This window comes from Pteropus medius, unplaced genomic scaffold, assembly GCF_902729225.1.
Source record: "Pteropus medius unplaced genomic scaffold, Ma_sr-lr_union100, whole genome shotgun sequence".
Lineage (NCBI taxonomy): Eukaryota > Metazoa > Chordata > Mammalia > Chiroptera > Pteropodidae > Pteropus > Pteropus medius.
In genome coordinates, this window is record NW_024350325.1 from 7,926,195 (window position 1) to 7,944,819 (window position 18,625).

The 18,625-nt window shown below is 35.4% G+C and overlaps 1 protein-coding gene across 3 annotated transcripts in view; it reads right to left on the reverse strand.

Annotated features, from left to right (window-relative positions):
• Window positions 1-18,625, reverse strand: part of CAB39L (calcium binding protein 39 like) — a 138,483-nt gene that overhangs the window by 21,238 nt on the left and 98,620 nt on the right. For all 3 annotated transcript variants that reach the window (XR_005647884.1, XM_039839382.1, XM_039839383.1), the window contains 4 exons: window positions 14,545-14,663; window positions 7,979-8,147; window positions 3,349-3,408; window positions 283-348 (listed from right to left, as the gene is read on the reverse strand). Coding sequence is in view for 2 of the 3 variants with exons in the window: in XM_039839382.1 (XP_039695316.1) it covers window positions 283-348; window positions 3,349-3,408; window positions 7,979-8,147; window positions 14,545-14,663 (414 nt within the window). In the remaining variant the exon portion in view is untranslated. The remainder of the gene's footprint in view (window positions 1-282; window positions 349-3,348; window positions 3,409-7,978; window positions 8,148-14,544; window positions 14,664-18,625) is intronic.

An 18,625-nucleotide genomic window follows, 5' to 3' on the forward strand; every position in this document is an offset into this window, starting at 1 on the left:
CTCTCTCTCTCTTTTTCTGTACATATCATGTACTTATTATTATTTCTATTGTTACTTCTAAAAAGCATTTGAGGCAGGACAATTACACTGTTTTGCTACAAAGAATAGTCATTAACATAATGACTATGTTACAAATTTTAATGTTACAAATTTTTTGTAACATTTTTCAAGTTACAAAATAAGGATATTTAAATTTTTCTGTTTTTACTTCTTTACTCACAGACCATTTACTAACAAGATATCAATTTATGGAGACTCTAACTTATGGAAACTTGACATTACCTTTAAAGATTGTCTCTTAGTCACATAATTCTCAGACTGAAGCAATTTCTCATAGTCTTCAAAAATCTAATGAAAAGAGAATAAATATTAGAGTGCTAACCAGCAGTGGTTTCTCTGCATTAGGCTTGCTTGCCCTCCTGGTCAGAAGTTAAGTCCTTGACCCTTGAGCCCAGTGTGGCTCAGCTGCTGTGTCTTCTACTGCTATGTGCTTAACTCTAGCTGTCACCAGTGTCCATAGGGGAGGTCCCTCCTTTGCCATCTTCATTTACACATAAAGACGCTGGGAGACAGGGAAATCAAGTGATACAAGGGACATAATTCTCTATTTTATTTTAGTTCAGAAAATTAGAAATAGAGTAGAAAAATGGAGTAATCGAGTACTCACAATAAATCATTTTGAACAAAGACAATTCATTTTATGCTACTCTAAAGAAATCTATTTAAGTAGACTTGCTGGCAGCAATTAGCCTATAAATATTTTGAGAAAAGATTAAATACATTTAGGGTTTTACCTGGCAACTCATAAAGAATCAAACTGCCAAATTTATAGCATGAACAGGTAGAGGAATAAGGCTACTTCTGTTGCATAATGGCCATGCTAATCTCAGCTGGACTCTCTGGAGCTCTTCTGCTCTTCCCAGAAGCTGGGGGCCACTGGTGCTTGGGCCCCTGTTTCTTAATGCGCCATCAATCATTACTTAGGCCCTTCAGTTTAACTCAGAGTGCCAGTGGTTGGGGAAGCTCAGTGTCAACCTCCCACCATGCATGGGCACACTCGGAGACCACTAGAGTGGAAGGAGCAAGTTCTGCAGAGACCTAAAAGTTAGAGCATTCAGGGGCTGAGGGGAGTGGAAAACAGTCCTGGTCCTCAGGGGGCCAAGTGCAAGGTGTGTGCACGTGTGTGATGAGGGGAGGCTGTGCACACTGATGATAATTATCAAAAATTAAGAAAGTGAAAAGTAAAACCGAAACGTGCAGCTCACATTAAAGTCACAGTAACTATATTCTTTTATATGAAGGACTTATTTATTCTAAATGTCATGAAATATAAAGAGGATTTTGTGGGTCATTAAATTGATCAGACAAATTTTGTAATGTTTTAATTGTAACTATAAAATGCAAATACATGTATATATAAAGTATGATTTGCCTTCCCAAGCTACCAGTTTCATTACTTTAGAGTTAAAGAATATGAAACTCAAAAGGTATGAAATATTTAAGGGAACAGGAGTTTTCAGAACTAGTGTTCAGGTCAGTGCATCTGGTTCAGTGTCTGTGAAACTCTTAAATTACACAAGAAGCGATTATAGATACAAAAAAAAAATTTAGATAAATAAGGGGTCAAAGAGAATGAGTTCATGGTCTCTCAAATACATTGTTGTGTATTATCCCTGACTTCAAAGCATTTACCTCACCCATTCTTTAGAAAAGATTAGCAGTAGATACTAAACTATCTTAGCCCTCTTTAATTTTCACTCAGTATAAATGTAACATCTAATGAGTCTTTAACATTCTATCTAGCATCTATCATCACTGGACAACCAAACTATAATAATGGTTCATTTCCCAGATTCAAAAATATGCCATTTCCTTTTAGTCTTGAAGCTTTTGGATGCCTCTCTGGCAATAATAATTATTCTCCTTTCATGTCTGACACTTAAGTCTAAGTATTCCTATTGATCTCATGAGTATCTTCTTGATAATTTTAGAATAAGAAAATCACTCTGATTTCATGATTATATTGCTAATTCTTAATTGTAAAGGGAAACTAGCAAACAATTTATGAATAAAAAAGACATAGCTTAATTTCTGTGATTTGGATGTGTGAAGATATAGGGTACTGATAGGTACAGTATTCCATATCTTCCTAGAGTCATCTATTTCCTTTTATCTTTTTGTGTGACTAGCTAGAAATGTTTCAATTACACAGTATATAGTGGTTTGCATTGCATTTTATATTTCAACTGAAGAGCACTGGTCTAAAGCATCTGAACCAATACTGGAACAAATCCTGTAAAGTTTTGCTTGCAGGTTTGTGCTATGTTCTACTTTAATCATGATGTTTCCATTGCTTATATATTTAGCAAAAACATAGCTGCTCTTGGATGGATCTGTTCATTCAACACTCATTGAACACAGTCAAATATATGGAATTGAGTTAGATATTAGGGATCCAAGTAATAATGATAAAAATGAATACTGAGCACTTACCAAGGTGCTATCCTAAAAACTTTAAATCTTGTCAAATTCCTGCCACAATCCTATGAAGTAGGTATTGTCTTTGTTTTGCAGTAGGCACTGTTACTTGCCCAGGGTCACACAATTAGTAAGAGGCAAAACTGGGTCTTAAAGCCAAGCAAGCAGACTCTAAAGTCTATACCGGACCCTGAATCCCTGTGTTCAACAGATAAGGTTCTTGCCTCTTGGGAAGCTCAAGAACCAGCCAGGAAGATACAGACACACCATAATAATACAGTACAAAAAATGAGAGGTAGAGTGGGGTGGGGGTGGGGGTGGCAGAGGAAGTGTGTGTGTATGGGGGAAGTGTGTGTGTGTGGAAGGGTGTGCTTAGAGAAAGCTTCCTAGAAGAGTCACATTTCAGTTGAATCTCAAAAGGCTGAGCTGGATTCTCCATTAGAGAATGGAGCTGGAAGACAAAAATACTTTGGCATTTCTACTAGTAAATAAAACTAATTATTGACCAGGTAAAATGATTTATTTTAATATGAAGGGAGTGTTCTTCCATTTGGAAGAGCTACTTATTGCCTTTTAAGGGCAACATGAATGCCCTTTAAGTCAAGATCAAAGGGAGCAGGTGCTAGTTGTTTCTTGGAATTCCAGAGCACAACAGGAAGAGACGTGAAAAGCCAGAAAGCCCTGATCTCTTGCTATCCTTAACTTTCTGTAAAGTTTCCTGATGACCTGGCTTCCAGGTAATAGACCAATTAGGTGTATGATTGATATGGTTGGTTTTTATTGTGGATCATAAATAGGAGTAAGTGCTCACAGATCTAAGAGGAAGGGAGGGAGAAGAAGAGAGAATGACTTAAAATTAATTTTACTTACAGTGTCATAATTTTGTTCTAAGAAGTCTGCTACCAACACTTTATGTCTCGTTAGCAAATCCTAGAGAACAGCCAAGTGAAAGAAAATTATTATAGCTAATAAAATTTATAAATGTCTTTTTCTTCTAAGATTTACTAAGTCTATTAATTTGAAATATATAAAAGTTTCAGAAGTAAATTTTTGTTTCCACCGCAAAATTATTTCCATTCTTAGTTTAAGATGAGAATATGTTTCATGTTCAAAATGAGTTTGTTTTAAATTCATACCATTCTTAGATTATAGAAATAATTTACTGAAACAAATGACATTTTAGAGATGAGTTTACAGTGTATATTTCTTCAAGCTACAACTCTACATTGTACATATATAATAATTCAAATAAAGTTTATGATGATCTTTTAAAAGAGTCAACAGTCATTTTTTAAAAAAAGAATTCTGAATGGACTAAAACCATATCTTACAAGTTAACAGATTTTCAAGGATTTTAACCTTTAGTTTTTTTCCTTAACCAGTTTTAAAACAGAGGTGCCTAGGACGCTGGGAAGCACAAGAAGGACATTTAACAGGGCCATCTTGGCATCTGCTGCTTTGGAGGTAATGGGCTGTGAGGCGTGTGGTCATTAAGTAGCACAATGAGCCCTTTGAAAGTTGAACACAAGCAGCCCGATCTTATTACAGACATAACTCTCAGAAAACTGAACAACAGCATAAAGGAACGTTTGACTGTCTTCACATCAGACTTAAATCATATCCTTAATTCACCTTAATGTTGAAAGAAAACAAGCTTTACCTAATCCCTTTTATGTGCTTAGAGGCTAAATACCCTGACTAGGTATCACACAGAATTTAATTAAAAACATAACAAGAACTTTAAAGTTTTCCAAAATAAATTCTTATACTTTAATACATATTTAATTAAAACTTCGTAATGCATATAGCAGATACACACATAACCTCACAGAGAAAAGGCAGTAGAAATGGTAAAACCCACATATTTCTATTTTAATAAAAAGTAAAATATTTAAAGCATTTTGCACTATAATTTTCAAGTTCAAAACAATTTCATTTCATATTACTTGTCTTCACAACTTGATTGATCATTGGGCCTATCAAAGGTTAACTAACTTGTTCAAGGACATATAGCTAGTCAGGTGGGAAAGAGAATTCGAACCACTCCTATCATGTTGATTCTTGTGGGGATAAAAGACATTGTGGTTTTAAGGAATCTTTTTTGGGAAAGGACAATTTGTAGACAATACCATGACAAAGACATAAACTAACAACATTAAAACATTAATGACTAAAGTGGGTAACAGTCATCTTGGAGCTTAAAACAAAAAAGGTTCATCTAAGAGGTTAAAAACAAAAGCCAAAACCAATATAAAACCAAACCAAATAAACGAACAATGCCCCTTGAAACCAGCTACTTAAAAAACTGTGACTTAAGGTCATCGTTACATTATACTAACCATAGCATTTAAAAAAATACAGAAAATTGGCATTTCCAATATTGTTAGCATACTAGAAAACTTTTCCAATTATTTAGATTTTCAAGGACTTAAGTTCAATGGAAAATATGTTGAAATACAAATCAAAACATTAGAATTTCTTTTTGTGAATCAATATTGTGCTGAAAATTAAATTGGGCTAAACAGATGATAGCAAGACATTATCAGGTACAGTTCATTCTATTAAATGTTGAAAATCGTGGGAAATTTTCAAAAACACACATTCATCTGTATTTGCTTTTCCCTCCATTAAAATTTGTTCTATGTTTACAATTCTTTGTGAAGTCTTTTTTTAAAGGAACTAACTTGTTTCCATGACAGCAAAGAGTCATCAAATAGAAAAGGGAAAAAATGGGATGACAGTATCTATTAATAGAAAACATTTCCTTAGTTGTTTAAGCACAGACATTTTGCTAGAAAGAAATGGAATCATCCTTTGTGTTAAATGTTATTCTCCACATCTGATGCACTAAAGCATGTCTCACCAAATATACTCTTGGGAGGGGGGAGGGGTTCACCTGTAGCCACTGCACAACTTTTTTTTGCCATGTGAGACTGAGTGGCCTATGAAATGGAAAGGCTCCTGGGGTTCCACAGCACTCCGAACACGTGCCCAGTCAGCGTTCCCTAGTCTGTACCTAGCCCTTCCTCCCTTTCTTTTCCTTCCTTCTCCTCGCTCTTTGCTGTCTTTACTAGGTTTCTTCTTCCTTTATTTTCGTCTTTATCTTCTTCATACTCTCTAATCCCCCTCCCTCCCTTCCCCCTTCCCGTCTATCCCAGACTTCCAGGCATGGGCTCTCCCTCTCTCCCTGTTTTCTCAGGGAGAATCTAGGGAGCAGGCAGGATGAGTGAAGACATGTGGAAAGCTTGAGCAGGCTGGTGACCATCCTCCCTTCAAACCCAGATTCTAATGGTTGGTATTTTATTTCAGACTTGGCTCAAACTTTTAGGGACGATGGCACTGCAGGTCTTTTGCTCTGGTATCTAAGGCAATTCAGCCGTGGTCCCAAAACTGCACATTTTGCTGTTGAAACAAAAGTACCACAGTAAACTGTGATCCTCAAATAGGATTCTCCCTGACAGTTTGTGTCAATTCAGTTTTCCTTGTTTCATTATATTTCTGGAGATATCTTGGTTTCCTTTATAGATCGTGTCCCAGGCAGCTAGCTGCCCGGCCTTGCCTTCCCCTTAACCAGGCTATCTTCAGGCTGAAGTCCATTCACTGTGTTCTCTTTTCTTAGTCACAGGAAGCCCCTCTTGCTGCCCAGCCCGCAGGCCCCACCTCCCTGTGAACCCCACTACATCCCTTCCCTTCACCAGGTTTTCTTTTCCTCAGGTTCTGCCTTCTTCCTGCTCCACTCTGATCTCTGCCTTTTCCTGAGTCTTTCTCATCTGACTCTCACACTTCCTGCCACCACATGAGCTAATCATGGCTTAATAGATTTAAGGAACCTTCTCAGAACGAGCTGAGTAAATTCCTAGTCTATAGATAATATGTGGTTTTCAGTACAGCTAATTACTCCTTTTACCTTTCTTGACCTCTTGAGAGCCATTAAAAAGAACTATTTATCATCTAGGTCAACTTTCGAGTTATTTATGTACAGTAATAAGATTGAAGTATATATTAATATTAGTACATAAATTACATTGATATTTGTTAAAATATGTATTTATGATAATATATATAAATTAAAAGTCATATATGGATTATAATTAAGTGAAATTTATATTTATATCCTAAAAAAAGTAGAAGTAAATTTGAAATTATGTAAATAGAACAAGTAGATTGCTGAAATGCTTTAAAGAAACAAATCTGAATATATATTTAAATGAATCTTATCTTGTATAATTGCCTTGAAAATCTTTTTTTTTCAATGATGCTGTTATATCATCAGCTTAAAATATTTTTGGAATTGCTCTTCTAAAATGTCCCTCAGACAATTTGGTAGACACCGAAGAAAATCAGACTCTATTTTAGTTACTTTAAAATTTATTTTTATTATCATTATAATTGTTACTCAAACCTAAAACAGTTCTAGCTAACTTGATTGTCTACTTTATCCACTAACCTGGATGTCAAATAGCCTTTTGATGTTTCCAAAACTTTTATCTGCCCTCAAAGGATAGAGATTTGCCATTTTTGAAAAATGAACATGCCACAAACATTGATAACAGTTTCAAAATATATTAAACAATGGCAGGACCATAAAAATAAGTACATGGTTTTCTAAAATAGAAATCTTGAAGGAGGCACCAGTCATTGGATGTATAAGTGTTAGTATTTTAGTTTGCAAATTAGCTGCACCATTTTCTAATATACTCTCTGAAGCTCTTTTTGATGGTCAAATTCACAGAAACAGAAAGTAGCAAGTGGATGCCAGGGGCTGGAGGGAAGGGGAAATGGAGAGCTGTTTAACAGAGACTAGCTGTATGACAACATGAATACACTTAACACTATTGAAGGGCACGCCGAACGATGTTATGTGCATTATACCATAATTAAAATTTTTTAAATTTAAAAATTAAGTTAGATTACATTTAACGCCTATATAATAACAAACAAGATAAAAAGTTTCTAAAATATATATGATTATAAAAAAACAACATAATTTATTAGTATTTTATTTCACCATGTGGAAATTCAAAATTACACTGATAACATAATGTGATGTCTTTATATTTAAAGGTGTAATTCTCCATCCCCCTTCACTGCCCAGGTCCCTCCCTGCAGGTGAACACTGCTGCTGCTTCCCAGCTATCCTTGCAGAGGTATTCAGAGCATATGCACCGTAAGGGGAAACTTATACCCTTTGTTTTTAACATAAATAAAAGCATGCTATAGACAGAGTAATACATTTTCATCTTTTCATTTATATATTGGAATTCATTCCATATGAGCTTGTAACAAGTTGTTTTTTTCCACAATGTGACAAGCTGGCCTAATAAATTGTATTCTATATACCGATGCCTTTTATGATCCACATCATACACAGTTGGCTATGCTCATGCCTAAAGAATAGAATTTTCTGCTTTTTAAAGTTAAAATGCCTCTTCAGAGGCCAACTGACTTTAACTAAATGCTGAAACTAAATGATCTAGCTGATTCAGGAGAAAAAAATTACCTTAAAAGTAGCAAAGGCATCTGAAGCAATATCAAATGTTGACAACTCCACGTACTTAAAGAAATCTCTGAATTGATTAGAAAAGAGGATGATTTTGGCAAGTGGTTCATATCGAATACATTCTCTCAGCATAATTCCACAACGTAAGGCAATCTGTGGGGCTTCATACCTATAGCATAAACAAGAGATAGAGAGCTTTGTTATCCTATTAACAAAACAATACTAATGGCATACAAAACCAACCAAACAAACATTTCAATACTGCTGTTAATGGAAGCATAGATACCATTTTGTAAAGTTCATTCAAACACCACTCATTCAACATCCACCGAATATCTGTATAATATATCCGGTACTATTCCGGATGCTGGGGATACAACAGTAAGCACGACAAAGTCACTGGCTTCCCCGTGTTCATACTCCCCGTAAGAGTATGTCTGGTGGGGGAAGAGGCAGAGGGAACTAACTGCAAAATTTCTAAGACAAGAACCAACTTGGTGAGTTACAGTAGGAGAAGTAAGACCAGTACAGTTGCAATGTAGGGGGAAGAGTAGTGAATGGTGTGAAATGAGGCTGGAGTGGAGAGAAGCGCAAGGGCCAGATCACGTACAGCTCTGTAAGGTGAGGTAAGGAGTTCGGTTTTTAAGTAGGAAGCCTTTAGAGAGTTTAAAGTAAGAAATTAACATGGCCCAATGTATGCTTTCAAAAGATCACTCTGGATACCTGTGGAAACTCGACTGTAAAACAGAGGCGAATGGGCCTGGGAGTTTGAGTGGAAGCAGGGAGAACAGAAAGGAGGAGGAGGAGAAGCCCAGCTAGAGATGATGGCGGCTTGGACTGGGGCGGTAGCAGGATCACAGACTGTGGGCAGATCACATACGTTGTTTGGAAGGAGACTCAATGGGACTTGCTGATGCTGCAGCTAGGGCAGGGTGGGGAATAAATCTGGGGTAAGGGAAACTGAGGATTGAAGAATGATTTCTGGGGAAGAGGAAAAAAAAGAAAAAGAGAATGATTTCTATGTTTTTGGATTGAATATAATAGTATATATGGTGGTGCCATTCATTAAGATGAATAAACTAGTCAAGGAACAGGTTAGAAATTAAGAGATTGTTTTTGACCATGTTCACTCTGAGATACCTGATATGTAAATAGAAATATCTCCTTATTAGTAGAACATACCCATCCGGAGTTCAGAAAAAAGATAAGGGATAGATATACATATGTGATTTGCATATAATAGGTGACCAACAATTAATAGCTGTGAATTGACTGATTCACTGAAATCATGAAGTAGAATTACAGCTCACAGCAAAAACTTCACTAGAAAAATACAACGTCTACTGTAGCAAATAATTCAGGAGTGGCATACTAGATCTGTTCTATTTCTAATTTAATAACAATATTTTAAGTGTCAAATTCAACATTGAAATAAATCTCGGTTTGAGTTACATTGCAGTGTATGATAAAGTTTCAAGAAAATGAACAATGTTTAGCCCAAGTAAAACATGCTCAGTATTGAAATGATATAATTGACAACTGTGTGGTAAATAATGGAAGAATAGAACAAAGGAAGACATAGTTGTAAAAGACTGGGAAGTGAGTATAGGGTAAAAAAATTGTTATATCATTTAACATTTCCATTGAATACAATACTAGTTTTTATGGTTGTAGTACAAAGCCCATTGGAAAAAAAATCTTTAAATATCTCGATTTTTGAAAAAGTGTTTTCTTAGAATGTTGAAAAAATATAGGAAACATATTTCCTGTACTGTAGGGGGAAAATGACATTAATAAAGAGCCTATGCAATTTTTCAAATTATCATGATCTCTGCAAGTTAAAAAAAATTCTGATAAAAATATTTTTAAAAGCAAAAGATGAGAACTAAACTGATAAGAAAACTGGATAGATGAGAAAAATCAAATGGCAAAGGATATTTAAGAGAATTCATTAAACCGGGTGGTATTTATTCATTTTTATGTTTTTTATTCTGAATAATATTTATAAATATCATTTGAGTATTCCCTAAATAACTCGTATTAACATTAAATGCTAATATATTCAGACAGGCATGATTATTTGCAGACTATAAAAATGCTCATTTATAGTGTTAGCAAGTTCTCTTATCAGAATAATTTTAAAATCAGCCTACTGGCACACATGGAAGAGTTATAGGTGAGGAAATATTAAAGTTATTATAAAGGGGGTATAGTTTCTGAAATGTGAAGGAGAAAAACATTCTCATTTATTTATAGAGGACTTAGGAGATATAAAGACTGTTGGCTTAGAGAAAGAACTTAAGAGACAATTAAAATCCAGAATTATTAGTAAGATATTTATTGACTGTCATAATTTGGCTCTAAACTTAACTTTTCGATTTCCTCTCCCATCACATCTGCTAATTCTTTGGAGTATGCCATTCTCTCAACCTAGAATGCGCTTCTCCTACGTTTCCACCTCTATAATTCTCTCTCATCTTTCAAGGCTTAATTCAAATGCCAATTCCCCTTTTAAGTCTTTCCTAATCACCCACCATTCAGAATTATTCTCTACTTCTTTCACATTCTTACAACAGCTTGTCTGTAATTCTACTTTAGCAGTTCTTTCCATTCTGTACTTTGTTACGTTGCAATAAGTTGTTATAAATTTATTTTTATCACCTCATTACAAACGACTTAATTGCTGGGGATAGGTTTTTACTTATCTTGTTACTTTCTCCTCTCCTCGTTTACACTATCTCCATATTTGTTTATTGTTACCTTCTCCCATCCCCACCCTAGTTTCCAAGAGTGTCTAGCATGATGTTTTTCACAAAGTAGGCATATAAAGAATTTCAAACTCTAAGTAAAATTCTTAATACTAAAGGACTCTAATGAGACTCAAACTTTGGCTTATACAAAAATCTGTATGATTTCTAGCCAATGTTTTCTCATTTCTTAATTCAAATTCCAAACTGAGACTATAAAAAGTTTCTACTCCAACTTTTGTGTATAATTAGCTCCATTTTTCCCCTTCATTTGATGAAGTTTATTAGAATCATCTGTGATGTACTGACTATTCTTGAGGACCAAGAGAAGGTTAAAAAAACAAACAAACTCTGGATCGAACACTTGCCATTTCATTTTAGCAGTTTTTGCCCAAGAGTGGAACTGTCATTCCCTGAGATGACAACTTCTTAAAGTTAGTAATACATTAATCTATATAAGGAAATTCCTAATTTTCCTCAATACCTTTTGAAGGATCCGTAATACCACATATACTGTTTCAATCTGACTACCTCTAGGATATTGGCTTTTGATAGTTTACGCCTACTATATAAAGAAGTACTCCATAAGTTTCAAATCCCAATAACAATATCCTTAGGTTAAGTAAAAAAGAAATATTTGTCTCATTTATTCTATTCTACTTATGGATAAGGTTCCCGAGGGCAGGAACCATGACAAATCACGTGTTCTTCACCATGACTGACTTGCCACAGGTCCAATGAATGCTGAATCTCTATTTTATAAAACTGAATAACTGAATCATATTTTCCTTCTGATTTGTAGTTCTGAACTATAATTAATTGTGTTATTGTAGAGAAGACACACTACTATATAAGCATTCACATTCAAATAATGACAGCATATAAGGTCTCTTTCAAATTTAATGGAAGCCAAATATAAGAGCAATTGTTTCATCTAGCAGTAAGCTATAGTAAAGATTACACAGAAAATAGGTAGAAGAAAGATCTTGTGTAATAATATCTCAACTTAAGAATATAGATTATATTATGTAAGGGGAAAAAAGCCTTTTGTTATTATTGCTGGAAGCAAACAACGTCAGGCAGTATTTGGAAAAGTTTTGTAAAATGTCATTCAACAAACAGTTAGCCTCCTAAATATAGTCAAAATGTTTTGCTTCTATCTGGAAATATTTTCTTACTTTAAAAATAATGAAATAACTCTGTCCACTGAAAAAAACTAAAAGCCATAACAATGCAATTCAATGAGCACCCCTAAATATCCAGATCATATCCAGATCCAAGAACCATTCCTCACAAAAAGGAACAAGGGTCATTGGCAGAAGTGGCTGATTCCAGGTTTGTGTTAGGAAACACAGAAGATGGGCCTGGTATACCTAGTGCCAGAAAGCAAGAAAGCTCTCACAAACTAATGGGGGTGATATCAAAAGGACATGGGTCAACTTGAGGGGGCCACAGATGGAGAACTATGCATCAAAAAAACTGTGTGTAAAATACAAGATGTATGAAAAACATTAAGCACACTAGTTCTGTAATGATACTAGAAAGAGACACAGAGAGAGTTGGGGCGGGGAGGAGGAAGGAGGGAGAGGGAAGTGGAGTGGTGTGGCAGAGAGACAGAGAGAGAGAGAGAGAGAGAGAGAGAGAGAGAGAGAGAGAGAGAGAGAGAGAGGAGTGAAACTCATTAGATATCAATGTAAGTTTCTAGGATGACAACTTATTATTCTTTAAATTGGTAACTGAAGGAAAAGAATTAGGTATATATTCTGCCTCTCTGGTATAAATTGTATTTCAGAGTAATTAACCTGTTGAAGTGGAAGAAGGAAAGTTATTCCCTATAAAACTACTCTAGTCAATAAATACACAAGGAATGACAGAATTAGGAAGTCACCTTTTTGTAACCCCTACTGAAATGACGGAATCAGGCAATGTTATTCAATGAATGGTAAAACAATTAAGCGTAAGGTTGATGGGGAACATTATAATGGATTAGGCTGTCACCATCTGAACCCATTGCTCAATCTCAGCATTACTAAGTGTATGTCTCCTCACATGATGCAATCTGAATGATAGAGAACCACCTATAAAATATAATTGCCAAAATAAAACTGAATCTAAATCTAATCAAGCCTTTAAATATAACCTTTACTCTAAAAGTTTATATTCATATTATATATATAATGGAACACCATTAAGAAGCAATCTGACAAACCCAAAATGGAGGAAATTCTGTAGGATAAATGACTCAGTTTTTCAATTCTCAGATTCCCTTAAGAATTAAGGGGCCAAGTAACTAAGTGCTCTCAAATGGAATGTGAATGGGCGAACATAAGCTGTTTCCAGGCCTGGCTCATAAATTCTCTTACGTGTTTTGCCTTCCTGTGGGCTGAAATGGCAATGAACAAAGTGATCTTAGCAACCACACGTTAAAGAAGGCAGAGCCCCCTGCTGACCTAGAACATCTGTTCTGCACTATTGTGTGAGAAATAAACTTATCTGGTGGTGAAGCTACTCCATTTTGGGGTTTATTTGTTGTAAAGTTTAATGTTTGTTGTAAGTTTAGTCTGCTCTAATACATGATACAAGTATATTTCCCTTCCTAGAACTGAAAGATGTAATTCTCCAGTAAAAACAGTATTTTGTAAGAAAAAATGAAGTAATCATAATACACTACTTTGTTCAACAATGAATATTGATTACATAGTCATAATTTTAATGTGCTTTTTAATAAAATTAAAAGTTGTGATAAAGTATATTGGGAGGATAAGGGGAAGGAAAATAGAGTAATAGTGGTGGTGAAAAAACTAAATTATCATCTGACCTATGAGAAAGTCAAAGGGTAGTTTTTAAAATGGATAAATCAAAGATTAGTATGGGCCCATTATTTGAAATGTAGAGGTAAATACCTGAACAAATAAAGATAAAAGTGGTTGTCTTTGGATAATGGGGCTGAGGAATGGAGAAGGAAGAAGTAGAAGGCTGCTATTTGATGATTTATCTGATTTTTAAACTGTGTTATGTGTTAGTTGGCTACAATCAAACATTTAAAAATGTACAAGGCAGGAACTGGGAATTAAACACAGACAAGACACACTAGGTATGAAACAGCATAATATATAAGTTTGAGATGGTAGAGAAGAAAGTTAGTGAAGGAGAATAAGAAGATAGTCTGCTGTCTGCAAACCTTGCTACATCCAAATCTCTGGTCTTTATTTAGGAGTTAGAGTAGCCTCAAAATGCCCAAGAGGCATCTGTAAATAAGTATACATATATAAAAGAATAATCAGGGATTCTATTATCTGGCTAGACTTTAGTTATTTTGGCTCTCTTAGGGTACTATATACATACAGTAATATTTACTCTATCCCCACATGGAAGCCTGTCATCTTGGCAGATGCTAGCCATTGGAAGAAGTGTGTGCGTGTGTGTGTGTGTGTGTGTGTGCGCGCACGCGCGTGTGCGTGCGTGCGTGTGTGTAAATGAGGATTAGGGTTAGGGGATTTGGTCTCATGCAATCAAGGAAAGGGTAACTGCAATGCTAGAAAAAGAGAAGATTGGGAAATACAAGCAATAATATAATAGGAAGAGACATGAAATAACAGGAATATAGAGGAAAGAGAGCAATAAATGGAAGGAACTTTGCTAAAAAACATTTTGCTGCAGCCTAAGTAATGCAGGTCTGGAGGGCTGACCTCGAGCATGGTAAAAATCTTCACTGTGATTCCAAAAGAGAACCTATCATATCTCAAATGAGGCTGACGCTAAATACATTTAACAACTATTCTAAACACAAACCTGCTTTAAAGGGAACCATGTACCTACCCTTTGAGGAGCATAAACAGGATATGAGGATGAGCACTAATGTACTCCACAGTAGGACACCGAGTGCCTATCTGTCTTCTCAGGATGTTGTTAAATATCTGGGTCACATCTTTTTTTCCCTGTTAAAGAAAATATAATCAACTATTATATTGTACAGTTGAAATGAGTGAACAGTATGGCATGTGAATTATATCTCTAAGGTTATTTATATACAAGCATATAATATGAAGTGTATTTATATACACTTCATAATATGAAAATATTAATTTACTCTTTAGTCAGCTGTGCTTTCAAACATTCAACACAGTCTACAGAATAGATATAGCTCCATAGGATTTGCACTGTGGAAAATTTGGACAATTAGTAGTCTAATTCTTACAGTAGTAAATGAAATGTCACAGAAAAATATAAAAGTGAAAATGACATAACAAATTCTTTATTTTTTTGTACCTTTTAACTTCATACAAGAAGAAAATTATAATTAACATTTTTTTAAACCTTCATAAATGAGAGAAAATAGATGAAAATATTTTAGCAAATGTAGGTTGGAATCAAACTTCTTTTTCTTGAATATACTTCTTGGTAATTTTCCCTCTCTGCTTTATCCATTCCCCTCCCACCTTGCTGACAAAAAAAAAAAAAAAAAAAAAGAATGTAAGCTTTCTATTAGGTGGATATATCTGACTTAGGTGATCATAAGCTATATGTAACCTAAAAGGGATCCCACAGTCCTAGTAAGTAGCATGAGCCAGGGAAATTATATTCAGCCTTGGACAGGGCTTCTTAGAGTCCTCATGTGTAAGACTTCCACTCTCACACACACTACAACCTGAGAGTAGTCTGCTTCTCCAACTGAAGCAAAGATTTTTATATGGAAGATAAAGACAAGAATGACATGCCATTTTTAATCACTATGGCCCTGATTCTAGCTTTCATCTCTCAACTGAACTAGTAAAGTGTGCCTTCCAGTTTTGCCCTCCACTTGAAAGCATCCTTTACTCTGCAGAGTGAGCTAACTAGAAATGCAAATCCAACCATGCCATTCTCCCCTCCCACATTCTATGTCTTGATGTCACAATGCACATCTTTTTCTATTATGTATTCAGCAACAAACTACTATAGTTATAGTTATTTTTAATATTTTTTCTTTAAACCTTTATACTAGAGTTATAAGTGATTTACCTACCATCATTGTAATATTATTCTAATTAACTGTAATCTACCTTCATCACCGAGTTTTATACTTTCATGCTTTCATATTACTAATTAGCATCCTTTCATTTCAGCTTGAAGAACTTCCTTTAACATTGCTTGTAAAGTCAATCTAGTGGTGATAGACACCTTCAGCTTTTGTCTAAAAACACTTTATCTCTCCTTTTGTTCTGAATGACAACTTTGCTGGGTATAGTATTGTTTGATTGAAAGTTCTCTCCCTTCTGGCCTCTAAAATTTCTCCTGAAAAAAAAATTAGCTGATGGTCTTATGGGGGGTTCCTTTGTATGGAATGAATTGCTTTTTCTTGCTGCTTTTAAAATTCTCTCTTTGTCTCTGACATTTAATTATAATGTGTCTTGGTGTGGATCTCTTTGGATCCATCTGATTTGGAAACTTTTGGGCTACCTGGACCTAGGTTAAGAAAGTTTTCAGTCATTAGTTTTTCGTATAAGCTTCCTTCTCCTTTCCTTTACTCTTTTCCTTTTGGGACCCCAATAATGCATGTATTAATCTACATGATGATGTCTTCTAAGTCTCTTAAGCTATCTTCACTTTTTTTAAATTCTTTTTTGCTCCTCTGGTTCACAAATTCTGCTATCCTGTCTTCAAGTTCACTAATCTTCACCTCTGCTTGACCTACTCTAATGTCAAAACCATCCATAGAATTTTTTTTTTGTACAATTATTGTATTCTTCAGCTTTGTGATTTGTTTGGTATTTTATAAATATTTTCTATCTTTCTGCTATTCCTCCTTTGAAATTCTCACATTGTTTATGACCTTGGTAAGATCTTTATAGCCATTATTTTGAACTCTCTGTTAAGTATGTCACAAATCTCAATTCCATTAAACTTTTTTTTAGAGATTTATTTTGTTCTTTTATTTCAAACATATTCCCTTGTTTCTTCATTTTTCCTTGAGTCTCCATGTTGGTTTTGCACATTAGATAAAACAGCCATTGCTCTCAGTCTTGAAAGACTGATCTTATGTAAGAGATGAACATTGTCAATCAGCCTGGCCTGAGCTTCTTGTAACCTGCCAAAATTTTGTGATTGTTCCAAGCCACCATCTTTGCTCTTAGTGGTTTACAGTAGTTGAGGGTGTGCCAAGACCTGTCAATGTCCCAAAGTGGGAGGATTGCAGTCAGCACCCAGATTCGGGCTGATTAAAAGCTGAAACCTCAGGTAGCAGCTGAGAAAGTATGCAGTCAAACCTCTCCACAGAGAAATGGATATAAGCATTTTTACCTACTTCTTCTGCACTAAGCCTGAATATATAGCCACAGGGGGTGTTTCTGTGCCCATTTAAAAAATGTTTCTTTCTTTACTATAGTACTATGAGAATAATGACTGCAAGCTCCATCAGCTTTCAGAGCTAGCTTATTTGGGGACCTGTTCCTTGGGTGGCAGCCATAAAAGGTGGGACTCTAGATATGTGTACAAGCTCTTTCCAAGCAACTTGGTTTTCTAGTTGGAGCAAACTGGAAGAAGAAGGCAGGGGTAGCGCCCACTAGCTTTTTTGGGCTCTTGGAAGAATCATGGTCAGCGACTAGATGCATGCTAATTAGAAGCCAGACCCTCAGGCAGCAGCTTATAAAGTATGCAGTCGCCTTCTAGGGAAAGACTGGGAAATGGGTGTTTTTGCCTGCGTTCTCTATGCCAGCCCTGGGAGGAGTGTATGGAGGAAAACTAGCTGCAAAAAGTGCTCACATGCCATTAACAACTGCTTCTTTGTTTGCTATAGTCCTATGGGACTCAGGAATGCAAGTCCCATTAGATTTCACTGATAGGTGATTTGGGCACCTGTCCTACAGTTGGCAGCCTTAAAAGTTGGGGCACTAGATGTGTGGTCTCAATCCTTTGCTTCTCAGAGAGAAGCTGGGAGTTGAGGGTTCCCTCTCAATTGCATGGTGCTGTGCTAAGGGTGGGGTTTATGGTGGGCATTTCCAGCATTTCCTACCCATTTTGATGTGGATATTTTCTCAATCGCTCAATAAGTAGAAGTCACTTGGCTAGTTCTGCATTTCTCTCAGAGGGAATTCCTCCATGTGTAACTATATATTCTGTGTGTCCATGGGCTTAGGGAAATGCAGAAGCCTCCTATGTTGCTACCTTGGGCCAGAGTCCAAGTAATTTTTTTAAATTAAATTTATTGGGCTAACATTGGTTAATAACATTATATAAATTTCAGGTGTACAGCATTATAATACAACATCTGTATACACTATTGTGTGCTCACCACCGAAAGTCTAGTCTCCTTCTATCACCATATATTTGACTCCTCTACCCTCTTGTCCTCCCCCGACCCCCTTCTCCTCTGGTAACCATCATTCTTTTTTTTTTGTTGTTGTCTATATCTACAAGTTTAGGTTTTTTTGTTTGTTTTGTTTATTAATTTGTTGATTTTCATTTTATATTCACATATGAGTGAAATCATATGATTCTTGTCCTTTCCTGTCTGACTTATTTCACTTAGCATTATAAACTCAAGATCCATCCATGTTGTTGCCAATGGCAATATTTCATATTTTTTTTTTATGGCTAAGAAGTATTCCATGGTATACATGTACCACATCATTTTTATCTAATCACCCATCAAAGACATGTTGTTTCTATGTCTTGGCTATCATAAATAATACTGCAATGAACATAGGGTACATATATATATCTGTATAAATAAGTATTTTCAAATTTGGGGGCATAAAGATTTTATGCAGCAAATAAACCATCAACAAAAAAGGTGAGCAACCGAATGAGGAGATATCTGCAAACAATACCTCTGATAAGGGGCTAATACCCCAAATATATGAAGAACTCAACTCAATAACAACTACAAAAAATCAATCTGATTAAAAAATAGGCAGAAGGC